This window comes from Canis lupus, chromosome 32 (assembly GCF_011100685.1).
Source record: "Canis lupus familiaris isolate Mischka breed German Shepherd chromosome 32, alternate assembly UU_Cfam_GSD_1.0, whole genome shotgun sequence".
NCBI classification, from domain to species: Eukaryota; Metazoa; Chordata; class Mammalia; order Carnivora; family Canidae; genus Canis; species Canis lupus.
The window spans coordinates 18687184-18701250 of NC_049253.1; the positions used below are offsets into that span (position 1 = coordinate 18687184).

At 34.3% G+C, this 14067-nt stretch overlaps 1 protein-coding gene across 2 annotated transcripts in view; it reads right to left on the reverse strand.

Moving 5' to 3' along the window:
* The window catches only part of METAP1 (methionyl aminopeptidase 1), a 68103-nt gene that overhangs the window by 11246 nt on the left and 42790 nt on the right, over positions 1 to 14067 (reverse strand). For both annotated transcript variants that reach the window (XM_038582059.1, XM_038582060.1), the window contains exons 3-8: positions 13948 to 14060; positions 12778 to 12838; positions 7947 to 8038; positions 6662 to 6745; positions 4066 to 4204; positions 2413 to 2544 (exon numbers count right to left, since the gene is read on the reverse strand). In XM_038582059.1, the coding sequence (XP_038437987.1) occupies positions 2413 to 2544; positions 4066 to 4204; positions 6662 to 6745; positions 7947 to 8038; positions 12778 to 12838; positions 13948 to 14060 (621 nt within the window). The remainder of the gene's footprint in view (positions 1 to 2412; positions 2545 to 4065; positions 4205 to 6661; positions 6746 to 7946; positions 8039 to 12777; positions 12839 to 13947; positions 14061 to 14067) is intronic.

A 14067-nucleotide genomic window follows, 5' to 3' on the forward strand; every position in this document is an offset into this window, starting at 1 on the left:
CTTTTAACTACATTCTTCCTCCTCTGCTTAATTTTTATGACTTTTACCACTGTTTCAATACAAACCAAAACAGAGTGGTTCTCGTTGTTATGGCTCTCCTAGCACTGAGACCCCAGGACAATCAAATCTCTGTTGATTGGACAACCAGCCAATCAAATCTCTGGGCAAACAGCTCCAGGAATCATTTCAATCAATATATACTCGATTTTAACTATACGTTCCAGCTTGACTTTTGCTGGGGGGGAGGGGGAGTTAATAATTTTAAGGAACCATGCTGACTTTCATAATGATCTGCTTGCATTCCAATCTAAGACCTCCTATCAGCCCCAGTAGTGGGAGAGGAAGCAAAAATTTTAACCCATTTTGCATAATATACAACAAAGAAAATCAAAGGTAATGGGAGAGCATGAGAGGAGATTCTGTCCTAATTCTCAAACTAGAAACAATTCTCATCCCAAGAAAGCACTTCATTAAAATCTGGAGACATTTCTGGTTGTCACAAGTAGGAGTGCCAGGGTAACTGGCATCCAGCAGGTAACGACCAGAATGTGTCTAAGCATACTACCATGCACAGAAGGCCCTATGACAAAGAATTAGCAGACTCACCAGGCCAACAATGCATAGGCAGAGAAGCCCTATTCTAGAAGGATAATTTCAACAAGAGTCAAGCTCTCTACTGTGCTGCACTACCCCGAGCAGCCAAGTTAGTAGAATACAAGGGGCAAGACTGCTACACACAAAGGTATTAACAGCACTTTCCAGAGACTAAGCAACTTGTGTTCTTTCCTGGCCACTGTTAGGAAGATTCTGGTTTCTGATAGTTTCTTGGCAAATTTTACTCCTGTGTCTTTGTAAAAACATTTGATCACCTGTCTGGTTATTTCAATCAGCTCACAGAAAAGCAAAAAGGACATACACACTGAAGGCATTATCTGGCAAAAACCCTAAAAATTATTTTAAACTACCACTTCCACAAATGAGAAACTAAAGAATATTAGTTTTTAAATAATCTAAAATGAGTAAGTAAAAAAGAAATCTCACACATTGATAGATAAAAATATCATGTTCTCACTTTTCATTCCTCCAACTCTATTAGTGAAATTTTCATCATCTCCCAACATCTTCCATGTTAAAACAGACTCAAAACAATAAAAATAACAAATCTATGTCATCAGAGATAACTATGTGCTTGCCAAAGAACCTGGTCAACATCCAATACTTTGTTGATATATCAGGTTTATTGTGGGGAAAGGGACGTCAGGTACAGATAATACACTGAACAATAGAGCTAAAATGTTGTGGGTTTCAACTGAAAAAACTGTTTGCCCTCAAACTGCCCTCTTAAAGTAATAGTCTGCTGGTATTCCCACTAAGCCATTCTTTCTCTCTCCTCATAAGACCCAGTACAAATAAACAAACAAATCTGAATGGGCTGTTTGTATGGACAAAGACAGCCTTTGAAAAAATCTACAGAAATACATCTCTATTCAAAGGTATTATTCACTTAAAAAAAAAAATTATTATTCACCACAGTAGCAAGACGTCTAGAAAACACAAATTTCCAGTAGAGGAATAGCTGTAGAAATTTTTATACTCTGGATATAATAGATAGTCATTTAAAGAAGGGAGTATATCTATGCATTAGATACATATACTAATTTAGAAAAATCATAAAGATCTTGTTGAGAAAGGAAAAGGGATCCCTGGGTGGCTCAGTAGTTTAGCGCCTCCTTCAGCCCAGGGCATGATCCTGGAGACTTGGGATCAAGTCCCACGTCGGGCTCCCTGCATGGAGCCTGCTTCTCCCTCTGCCTGTGTCTCTGCCTCTCTCTCTCTCTGTGTCTCATGAATAAATAAAATCTTTAGAAACAAAACAAAACAAAAAGATCCTACTGAGAAAGTATCAAATTACAGAATGCTACCAATACTGTAACTCCATTTAACTTAACTAAACAGATACACATAGGTGTATGTGGTGTGTCTGTGTCTGTCTGTTAATGCACAAGGGAGAAAAAACCTAAATGTTAAAAGTAGAAAAAAAATATAAAAAGGTAAGAGGAAAGTATTACGGGAAGATCATTCATTTTTCTCTCATAATCTAGCATCTTGGTTTTTTTTATAAAGAGAACATAATACTTATGACAGAATTAAAAAATAGAAGAAAAACTGCACTCAAGAACTATACATTCCTATACATTTATCATGTTCCATATAAATATTATACATTCCTCCTCATTTATCAGCCAAAGAAAATGAAATTCCCAAATCACCCATAAATCAGTTAGTGCTAAAATCTGAAGCTAACTCAGGGAGGGTAGAGGCAAAACTGGCAGGGACAAGGAATGCAACAAGAGCCATCTGAGGCCCATCACAACAATAGCAGCTCTAGCGGGTGCCAGCACTGATGCTGACCTGCATCGATGGCTTGCATCAGGCACTCATACGTGGTCTGCACCAGTTTCCGTGCTCCCTCATCCACGTCTCCAACAAAAAACGTCTCATTCAAGTCCCCATGATAACCATTGCGATAAAGAGTGATGTCCACTGCAAAACAACAAATATAAAGTACAAATATAAAGACCACATTTGTTTTTATTTCAAAATAGAAGTCACTTCTCCAACATGACAGCAGCAAGCAGCTTCGTGAGCAAGACAATTTCTGCATTCTTAAATTAGACACTAATGGATATACAGTTATCACCTGTAATGCAACTGAACTCACTGTGGAGAAAAGGGACATGGTCATGCAGCACAAGTTAGAAGGTGGGCTTTTCTAGGTATAGTAGTAATTAGATCAGGTGTGGCAGAAGAAATGTATTGAGGATACATTCATGCAAGATCAATAAGCCAAATTAATAGCATTAAACGGAGGACTGTGCTACATTTTGACATTAAACAGAAAATATTGCTTTCACTTTCCATCTTTGACGAGATTTTTTTTTCCTCCTAGCAAATCCGCAAATAGGAAAACTTACACTATTCTAAACTTACTTTTCAGAGACTCATTTGCCCTTCACTTAACTGTGAAAATTCATCCTTCCCACTGTCCTCATATTTTAGAGTACGACTACTGGTATATAACTATAAAACACTAAATGTACACATTAAATTAGTATTTTTAAACCATGAATTTTCAACCAACCTAAAGTATCACAATAGTGTGTTTGCCAGCATGACACATATATTCCTGAAAAACCTCACGCATTACACATGTAATCAAAATAAGAGTGTTTGTATAAAAAAACAGGGTTGGCCAGACCACTCAAAACCTATGGCACTTCATACAGAGATACCCTAACTAAAGAATAACAACCGGGATAAGTAGTGTCAGCTGTCTCCACTATCACTCCCAGCCAGCATCACAGCAGGGCACTCCCTGCAGCCTTTACCATATGGGCTCATGCTTCCCCATCTGACGGGGTATCTGATTCCTAGAGAGACCAAGTTATTAACCAATATTAAATATACCATCTAGGGACACCTTCTTTGTCGATATTTCTTTTAATCACAGAGAGAAATATCTTGGCATCTCCTTCCTCTGCACTTGCAGTCTCAAGGCAGGTTAATACAGTGGTCCTTACAGCCACTTTCAGGACCTCTAACACATCAAGGAAGGCACTTCTTATAGAATGTAGCTTTCTTCTTAGGGTCTTCATATATTGCTAAAAATTTCTCCTTATCTCTAAAAAGTCTGCCCTGATCTCTTCAAAATCATTAGTGCACTAAAAGGAAAAGAGGGGGTAAAATCTCACTTGAAATAACATTACTTCCACATTTCACTGACATCTTTCACCTTTTTAACAATCACATAAAATAACTGGCATTAAAGAAACTCATGTACTACCAAACCTATCATACTAAAAGTATCTTAAAAGCAGTTATCTTAAAATCATAAAAAAAAAAGTTTCCATATCCATAGATATAAGATTTCTTTTAAATTTTAAACACAAAAGACTAAGTTAAAAATAGGTAGCAAGTAAACAAAACACTAGTCATTGTCAGACTCCCAAAACCTTGTTGCTGCTTCACTGATGGGGACAGAAGTCACACTTACATATTTCTTACCATTAACAATATCACCTTCTTGCAAGGGCCGTCTGTCTGGAATCCCATGGCAGATAACTTCATTCACTGAAGTACAACAAGACTTTGGAAAATTATAATAATTCAGGGGAGAAGGATAACAATTTCTTGCAATACATGCCTATAATAAATTAAAATACAGAGAAAATAATTTAGAATGTACAAAAGAAAAAAATTAACCCATATGCAAACGAACTTGATTTTAAAATTTGAAAAATGTGAAAAAATTTGTTGTACCTATGCTAACGAACTTGATATTTTATACTTTAGAAATAGTAATAAATAGTATCTTAAACAATATACATCAGACTGTTTGCAAACCAGTTTACTGATAATTGTAAAAGAAAAGCAAATTCACATATTACAAATATTTATAAATATACACAAATATTATGATTCTAATTTAGAATTAACTACTTTTTGTTAAAAATACTTTAAAATAAAATAAAGTATTAACATGTACTTTTAATGTAATTATTTTATATAACAAGCCTGTATCCCTATGACCAAAAAAAAGGAATACCAACATAATTAAGAGATGATAAAGTACTTACAAATACATTTAATCATTATATTCATATAGAACAACAAAGGTACCTCTAAGAAAATGGTCTGGTTTTCCTTAATCAGTCTTATTTTACTTGGATTTTTTAATACAGTGAGTCATAGCATGTATGATATTTCTTTCCATACTGCTACACAGTCTTCAGACTAATAATCTTTAAACAGCTGCATATAATATGATTCATGAAATATATCATAATTTTACTGGCAATTCCACTATTACTAGAAATTTAAATTAAGTTTTCTCAATTACAAAAAAAATTACAACCAATAACTACATGCCTGTCACTTTTCCCTTATTTAATAATATACTTCTACACTTCCCATAGCCAGTATAAATAGTAGTTTAGAGCACAGCAAACCTTCTTGACTAAAAATGCCAACTCCATCACTTACAAGTTGTGTAACATTAGACAAGTTAATTAACCTCTGCCTCAGTTTCCTTTCCTATACAATGGAGGCAACAATGGTGTCTACCTCATGGAGTTGTTGCAGAAATTAAATGAGTTGGTAAAAGAAGCAAGTAAAAGAGCACCTGGGGGTGCCTAGTTGGTTAAGCATCTGCCTTTGGTCCTGGGATGGAGTCCCATAATTAGGCTCCCTGGTCAGTGGGGAGTCTGCTTCTCTCTATCCCTCTGCCCCTCCCTGCCACTCCTGCTCTCTAATAAATAAATAAAATCTTAAAACAAAAAGAACATCTTGGCTATAGCAAGCACGCAAAATGCTGTTAATGCATACTATATATTTTGTAACATATGGAACAATTCCCCCAAATCAGAATTTATACATTTTTTAAATAAAATATTTTACAAGTTGAGTGCCTGAGTGACTCAGTTGGTTAAATGTCTGACTCTTGATTTTGACTCAGATTGTGATCTCAGGCATGTGAGATCAAGTCCCACTGCTTGCACACTGGGGCATGGAGCCCACTTGGGATTCTCTCTCTCCTTCTCCCTCTGAACCCTCCTGACTTATGCACGCACAAACACATGGGTTCTCTCTCAGTAAGTAAGTAAGTAAATAAATAAATAAATTTATGAGCCTTTTTATAGCTCAAGACAGACTGTCAAATTTCCTTTCAAAAAGGTCGTCCCAATTTAAAGTAGCATCACCATGTAAAAGAGTACCAGCTTCATCTCCTCCATAAGGTAGTGTAAATAAACATCTTTAAAATACTTAACTAACGGGATGCCTGGCTGGCTCAACGGTTGAGCGCCTGCCTTCAGCTCAGGGCGTGATGCCAGAGTCCAGGGATCGAGTCCCACACCAGGCTCCCTGCATGGAGCCTCCTTCTTCTGCCTGTGTCTCTGCCTCTCTGTGTGTCTCTCATGAATAAATAAATAAAATATTAAAAAAAAACTTCACTAATTCAGTAGGTATTCATGATCTGCATTTGTTTATATTACCATAGGAGGTTTAATTAGTTTTCCATGTGATTTATTAACTAATTATTGCTCTTCTCTTGTGAACAATCTACTCATATAATGTGTGCATTCACTACTACTCACATACTAAGGTCTCTCCATGAGGGACAGGCAATCTTTATAAAAAAGATATCCCTATATCATATTTACTACAAACATTTATCTATTTACTTCTTTGTTCCTGTAGCTACGAAAGGTAACATTTTTATACTAATCTAGTTTCAGAAGTTGTATTCTTTTTTATTTCAGAATTTTTAATGTATGGAGTGGTATGATTTATTTACAGCACTATAATTAAAAAAAAACAAAGCACTATAAATTTATAAAATTAATCATTTTATAAAAACTAAACTAAAACATAAAATGTAAGTTTCAGAAACAAGATATTTCAAGCTCACCTCAGACCATATATTACAGATACTTAAAAATGGGAATAAAGATTTGAATATTTTCTATATTTAACAAAATAAAAATCTGCTTTCAAATTAGCTATGTTAATTTGGACATTTTTTTGGACATTCAGAACTTAAGCTTACTTAATTTTTAGAAGCTAATAATGTGAAAAATATTTTCAAAAGGAAAGTTCTTACTAAGTGTACAGCATGATCTATTTCTTCAGTAGTTACACCAGGTTTAATCATGCCAGCAGCAATGTCCAAGACTTCTCTAGCAAGCTGTAAAAGAGAAATATTTAATACACTCAAGAAGAAATGAAATAGAAACAGAAATCTGTACACTTTGTACTATCTTAGATTTTGTAAGAGATTTGTAAAAATAAATCTCACCATGAATATGATAATCTCAAATTTTCATTTTAAAACCATTTGCATTTCTAATGTCCATCAATAAACAGATGTGTATATAAATATATAAATAAATTTGGGCTAACTAGCTTAATAAATAAGCATGAATGATTTCTATGCAAAAATGCATAGCCTACAGAACCTAAACAATAATCAATTGATGGAAGTTAAGTCTTCTCACATTTTTATACTTCCTAGGTAGAGGAAGTATTTTTATACTTCCTAGGTATAGTCTCCCATTATCTGCAAGGGTATGTTCCAAGATCCTCTGGATGCCTGAAACCAGACCGTACTAAACCGAACATACATTATGTTTTTCCTATACATATAAATCTATGATAAAATTTAATTTATAAATTTAAGGACAGTAAGAGACAAACAACAATAATAAAACAGAACAATTATAACAATATACTCTAATAAAAGTTATATGAATGTGATCTTTCTAAAAATGTCTTACTATACCATACTTACCCTTCTGGTGATGATGTGAGATGTAAAATGCCTCCGTGATGAGATAAGGTGAAGTGAAGAACACAGGCAATGTGATGTAGCATAAGGCTACTATTAACCTTCTGACAATACATCAGAAGGATAACCTGCTTCCAGACCATGGTTGACCACAGGTAACTAAAACCGTGGAAAGTGAAACCACAAACAAGGGTGGGCTACTGTATTTCACAACAGAAGCCTTACCTTAACTTTATAAACAGCCTTAAAGCTTGCCTATGTTATGATGATTTGTGAAAATAAAATGACAAAATATCATGAATACCTGGGTTTGTAAAAAATAGTAATATTAGTACAACAGGAAAAAAAATTGGCTGACCACTAAACTAGATTACCTGCCATATTATTTCTCAAAGAGGCTATCTCAATTATTGAAGTAGAAAACAAAAGTTGCATGAATTATATGCTAACAATCATTTAATGAAAAGTTAGTATGGCTAGCCATAGTCTTACAATGTAACATTTACTACCTTGATAAATCAACAAATCATTGACTTCATGTTTAATTACTTCATGTCCACTTAAACATGTTTTAAACCCATGGTGGAAAAATAACTCTTACCCTACATACAAGTCGCATCCCTTCTATATCTTCAGATGAGAGCAATTTAATTTGAGAAGTACCTTTAAGAGCCTGTTCAGATTCAGACATTCCTGAAAAAGAAAATCAGTAAGAAAAGCCAAAATGAATGAAAAGATGTAGTACTTATTAGCATAATTGTCTTCTTGATAACACAATAGCCTTTATTATTTAGCCTTATTATTTCACACAATGGTATCTCATCATTTGGAGAGTCCAGGTCAGATACTTTTTAAAAATATTTCCAACATGAAAAGGAAATTGCTAAACGAACTGAAGAAAAGAATTCTAAAGCCAAACTCCCAAATCTATTAGAAATCAGTCAATATGGAGTACTTATTACATGACAGGCAGTATGCTGATAAGATCAATAAATGATTCACATTTAAAAAGTACCTACAATTTACAAATTGCTTTCATGATCATCAGCTAATGAAGCAATTATATACCAACCAGTGATGAATCAATTATACTCCATGATTTTTTTTAAACAAGAACCTAAGTCAGTGTTTTACAAATTGTAGTCTATGACCCATTAGTGGACCATGACTAATTTTTTTTTTAAGTAAATGAATGGAAGAGAAAATCTTAGACTAAATCATATAGAGTAGGAATGAGTGCTATTGTGGAATGTTTGTTAATTTACATACACACACAGATCATGTTATAAAATCCATTTCTCAGGGAGCCTTGGTGGCTCAGTCAGCTAAGTGCCTTCTGCTCAGGTCATGATCCCAGAGTCCTGGGATCCAGCCCTGCATCAGGCTCCCTGTTCAGCAGGTAGCCTGCTTCTCCCTTTCCCTCTGCTGTTCCCCCCACCCATGCTCCCTGATTCTCTCTTTCTCTCCCTCTGTCAAATGAATAAATAAAATCTTCAAAGAAAAAAAATTTTTAAATAAAAATTTTAAAAATGCATTTCTCATTGTAGGTCACAGTCAAAAAAGTTTGAAAAATACCACCCAATCTTCACTAATAAAATTAGCTTAATTCAAGTTATTTATACACTTTAAAAGTGTTACAGCCAGTATAATAATTTCAAAATTGACAAAAACAATATAACAAACCATGAACTAATCTTTTTTATAAATGATATAAAAACCCAAATAAAGTATTATCAAACAGAATCCAAAAATCATAAAATACAGCATGACTTAAACGAGATTCCTATTAGAAGCACAAGGATAGTTCTATATTAACACATCTATTCATATAATTCATCAGAGCCACAGATTAAGAGAGGAAAAATAAATGATCATCTAGAAAGAGAATTCTGATAACATGACCAGTTATCACCTTAACATGACAAATACAAATCTCAAGTTATGAACCATCATCATGGAATGTCCACTTGTCAGCAGTATTAGTATTAGCAGTATTAACAATGTTCTGACAGTACTAACAAATGTCATTAAACAAGAGAAAGAATAAGATGTATAAAATTAGAAAGAAAAGAACTAAATCTTCATCATTTTTAGAAATAATTATGTGTCCCTAAAACAAGGGAATACCTGGTAAATAACTAGAAATACGAGTGCAGCAAGCTGGCAGATATATCAGATAAACGTATCAAAGTCAATTAACTTCCTCATCTACAAACCATTGCTAGAAAATACAAAACGTACTATTCACAAGAGTAACTAAAAGAGATAAAAGTCTCCGGGAATAAATGTAACAACTACAACAAAAAACCTAATGAAGAAAAACTGAAAACCCCACTAAAAGACATAGAAGGAGACAAAATAGAAAAACAATATTCTTGGGTAGGAATACTCAAAATTGTAAAGGTGTGAATTCTTCCAATATTAGTCTATAAATTTAATGTTATCCTAATAAAAAATGGTAACAGGATATTCTGGGGAACCAGACAAACTGATTCTAAATTTCACATGGAAAAAATAATTTAATTAATTTAATTAAATTTCACACGGAAAAACAAACCTACAATACCAAAAAAATTCTGAAAAAGAGGAAAGGTGGAGGCAAAAAGGTTTACCAACTATTAAAACATTATATAGCAATAATAATTAAGAGCTTGGCAATAGGGGGCACCCAGGTGGCTCAGTAGGTGAAGCGTCTGCCTTCAGCTCAGGTCATGATCCCAGGGTCCTGGGATTCAGCCCCTCATCAGGCTCCCTCCTCTGTGGGGAAAGTGCTTCTCCCCTCTCCCTCCACCCTTATTTTTGCTTTCTCTTGCTATCTCTCTCAAATAAATAAAATCTAAAAAAAAAAAAAAATAGAGTTTGGCAATGGCACATGATTAGACAGATGCGTTAAAGAAATAGCGTAGAGGGATCCCTGGGTGGCGCAGCGGTTTGGCGCCTGCCTTCGGCCCAGGGCGCGATCCTGGAGACCCGGGATCGAATCCCTCATCGGGCTCCCGGTGCATGGAGCCTGCTTCTCCCTCTGCCTGTGTCTCTGCCTCTCTCTCTCTCTGTGTGACTATCATGAATAAATAAATAAAATCTTTAAAAAAAAGAAATAGCGTAGAAACCAAAAACAGACCCAGATGTGTGATAATTTACTATTAAGACACAGATTGCATTTTAAATCAGTTAAAAGACAGCTGATATGTTTAAACATTAGTCATATGATAACTAGATTATTTTTCTGAGAGAAAAATTAAGTTGCACCCCTATTTAACTCCTCATAGTAATTGTTAGAGGGATCAAAAATCTTATCATACATAAAAAGTGAAACCATGAAAATAGTGGAAGAAAAGAGGAGAAATATTTCTACAGTTTCTGAACCAAAAAGGTCTGTCTAGGTCATAAAGCCAGACACCCTTAAAAGAAAACACTTCTAAGTTTTATTACAGAAAAATGTTGAAAGTTTGTCATACATATAATGCTACAAAAGATAAAATGTAAACGTTCATTTGGGAAAAAACATTTATAACTCATACATAAAAGGACTATTTTTCCTAATATACAAAGAGTACTTATAAGTCAGTACAGAAAAAACTACTAATCTAACCGGGGGAGGAAAGGCTAAAGATATGAACAGATCAAGAGAAAGAAAAATACGAATGACCTTTTAACATATAAAAAGATGCCCAACCTTAAAATTTAAAAATATAAATTATAATAACAATTACCACAAATCATAAAACTTGGCAATATTCTATACTGAGGAAAATATATGAAAAGAAATCCCCATATATTTTTAAAGAGAGTAACAAATGGCAAAATGGTGAAATTTGTAGTCTCTCTCAAAATAAAAAATGTATGCATCCTTTGAACCACCTATTTACATTAGGCAATTCACCAACAGAAATACTCTCACATGTTCACAAAGATGTAATGGTTACTGCAGCCAAATTGTGAGAAGCAAAAACCTAGAAATAAACTAGCCATACATTAGTAGAGGCCTGGTTTGATGAACTATGATGCATCTCCAAAATGGAATACACATTGGTCACTGAAAAGAAAGAAGTGGATTTATTTGTGTTTATATAGAATGTTTATAAGAAATATTAAGAGGATATAACAAGGTGAAAAGGTGTATATAGCGTGTTTCTTTAGTGTGTAACCAGGGGTGGGCAGACATAAAATATCTCTGGAAAGTGGTGTAAGAAACCGTTAAGAGACATTACCTCTGGAGAGTAGGACTTATTTTTCACTGTATAACATTTTATCCTATAGAATTTACCTTATCTATGAATTTTTTTAAATACAAATTAAAACTATATGCAAGAATATTAAGTATAGAGCAATGAAATATACATCCTTAACAGTATGCTATTATTCAGACTGTCCTGTCCTTCAATTCCTCTGGAAGTGGGGAGCTTAACTCAATTTTAAAATTATGTTCATGGGGCATTTGGATGGCTCAGTTAAGCAGCCAACTCTTGATTTCAGCTCAGGTCATGACCTCAGGTTCTTGAGATTGAGCCCCGAGATGGGCTCCATGCTCAGCCAGGGAGTCTGCTTGTAGATTCTCTTTCCTCTCCCTCCTCCCCTCTCACTGTGGAGCACACTCCCTCTCTTTTTCTATCTCTAAAATAAATAAATAAATCTTTAAAAAAATAAAATTATATTCATAAGAAGTTAATACATCTCCCCACTTCTTAGAGAATAAAGCAAACATAGCTTAGTATATAAAACCACATAAAAATGCTAATTCTCAACATATCAGACATGTAAAATCAGTCATCTCACATAGTCCAACTTAAGCTATATACACAGGCCCTAAGGTCAGACTGCTCCACTAATTTGTGCTGCAAATTACCTACTGTCTCTGGGTATCTCAGACACCCATCCATCTATAAAATGGAAAAGACCATGGAACCCAACTCAGGAGTGGTCAAAGTATTAAATGGAGAAAGGAACACATGTAAGAAACCTAGCACAGTGCCTGACACATGGTCATGAAAAAATACGGATCAGTTACAGAATCATAATCATCCTTACTACTATTTCTATTACTGCTATAGCCCAGCCTTTGTAGTCAGGCATTCAATCAAGGCCTCCACAATCTGTTTTTTATCTAAATAAATACTACATAATTAAGGTAGGAGGATATGTTAAAATCAAAACAATTTTTTAATCTAGAATTTGATATAACAACACAAAATACATTATGTTGAATGTAGCCTTTAGCAGCTGCATAAACAATGTTTTCAGAATTGGGTAGATTTCTAAAGGGAGAAAAGAATCTTTAATTCTTGCAAATGTTCTAGTGTGTCTCAGAAAAACATGCTTACATTTACTGGAAATCCAGCACTGAAAAATTTCTACAGAAAAAGCACTCCTTTTCCTTTGCAGTAGTCACCAAACCCACAAACTGAAAAATGAAGAATCAGCACAGAATTTACCTAAAGGGTGATCAGCATAATCTGGTCTTTGAATATAACTTGGCACTGGCCTTGTTGGCATCTAAAAACATCAAAGAGGTTAGTTAAAACCAAATCTGAAAGTAACTTTCATTATTAAGATTTTTACTAACAAAGAAAAAAAGTAGGGGAAAACACACTGAACATAAAAGTTCCTATCATATAAATGGAAAACAAGATTTAAGTGACATCTTAAATATCCTATCTATTTCATGAAGACCAAACTTTACTTTCCTAGTGGTTAATGCCACTCCCTTAGGATATTTAAGGAAGAAAGGAGAGTGGATTTAAGATGATACACACAAACAAGGTGCCCATGTTGCTCCAAACAAACCGGCAAACCAAAAACAAAAATAAAATAATGTCTTGTAAATATACATCAATATGCACCTGGCCATTATCTCTGGAGGTAGAATTAAAGAGACTTTCTCATGTATTCTAGATTTTTCCAAATTTTAAAAATTAAATATATATTCCTTTTGTAAAAAGAAAAACATCAGTAAACAGTTTTGAAATATTTAAGGATTGCAAACAGATTTCAACTTCAGTCAATTCCTATTCTTGAAGTCTACCTACCAAGAACATAGGAAGGGCTGGAAGTGGCAGAAAAGCCATATCTAAATTAAGAAGGAAATATATTCTGCTATAAGAAAAAAAAAAAAAAAGGAAAATAGTGATATACACTATCACTGTGTTGGCCAGAAAATATCTACCTCCTTCTTTTTTAAGATTAAAGAGTTTTTCATTCTTCACTAAAAATTTTTTCTGCTTTGCCCATGACTGTCAATTATCCTAATTTCCAAATAATATATCATAAAAGCTAGAGAGCTAGAATGCAAATTTAATATTGATTATATAACTTATAATTGGAATACAAAATACATGCATCATTTTTAGGAAACTGGAAATTGTGCAAATTGATTTAAAAGAATGTAAAATTTTGGGCACCTGGGGTGGCTCAGTCAGTTAAAAGTCTGACTTCTGCTCAGTTCACAATCTGAGGGTCCTGGGATTGAGCCCATTATTAGGCAACCTGCTCAGTGGGGAGCCTGCTTCTTCCTCTCCCTCTGTCTCTTCCCCTGCTTATCCTCTCTCAAATAATAAATAAAATCTTTTAAAAAATGTAAACATTTTATTACCTTATTTACTCACCAGTGGATAATGTGGTCTGAGTTTACCAGTGTATCGATAGCCTGCCCATGGATCAGTGTTAATATCACCTTCTACAGTCCAGGAAGACACTTCTCGCTTGGCCTTTTCATCTTCTGGGAG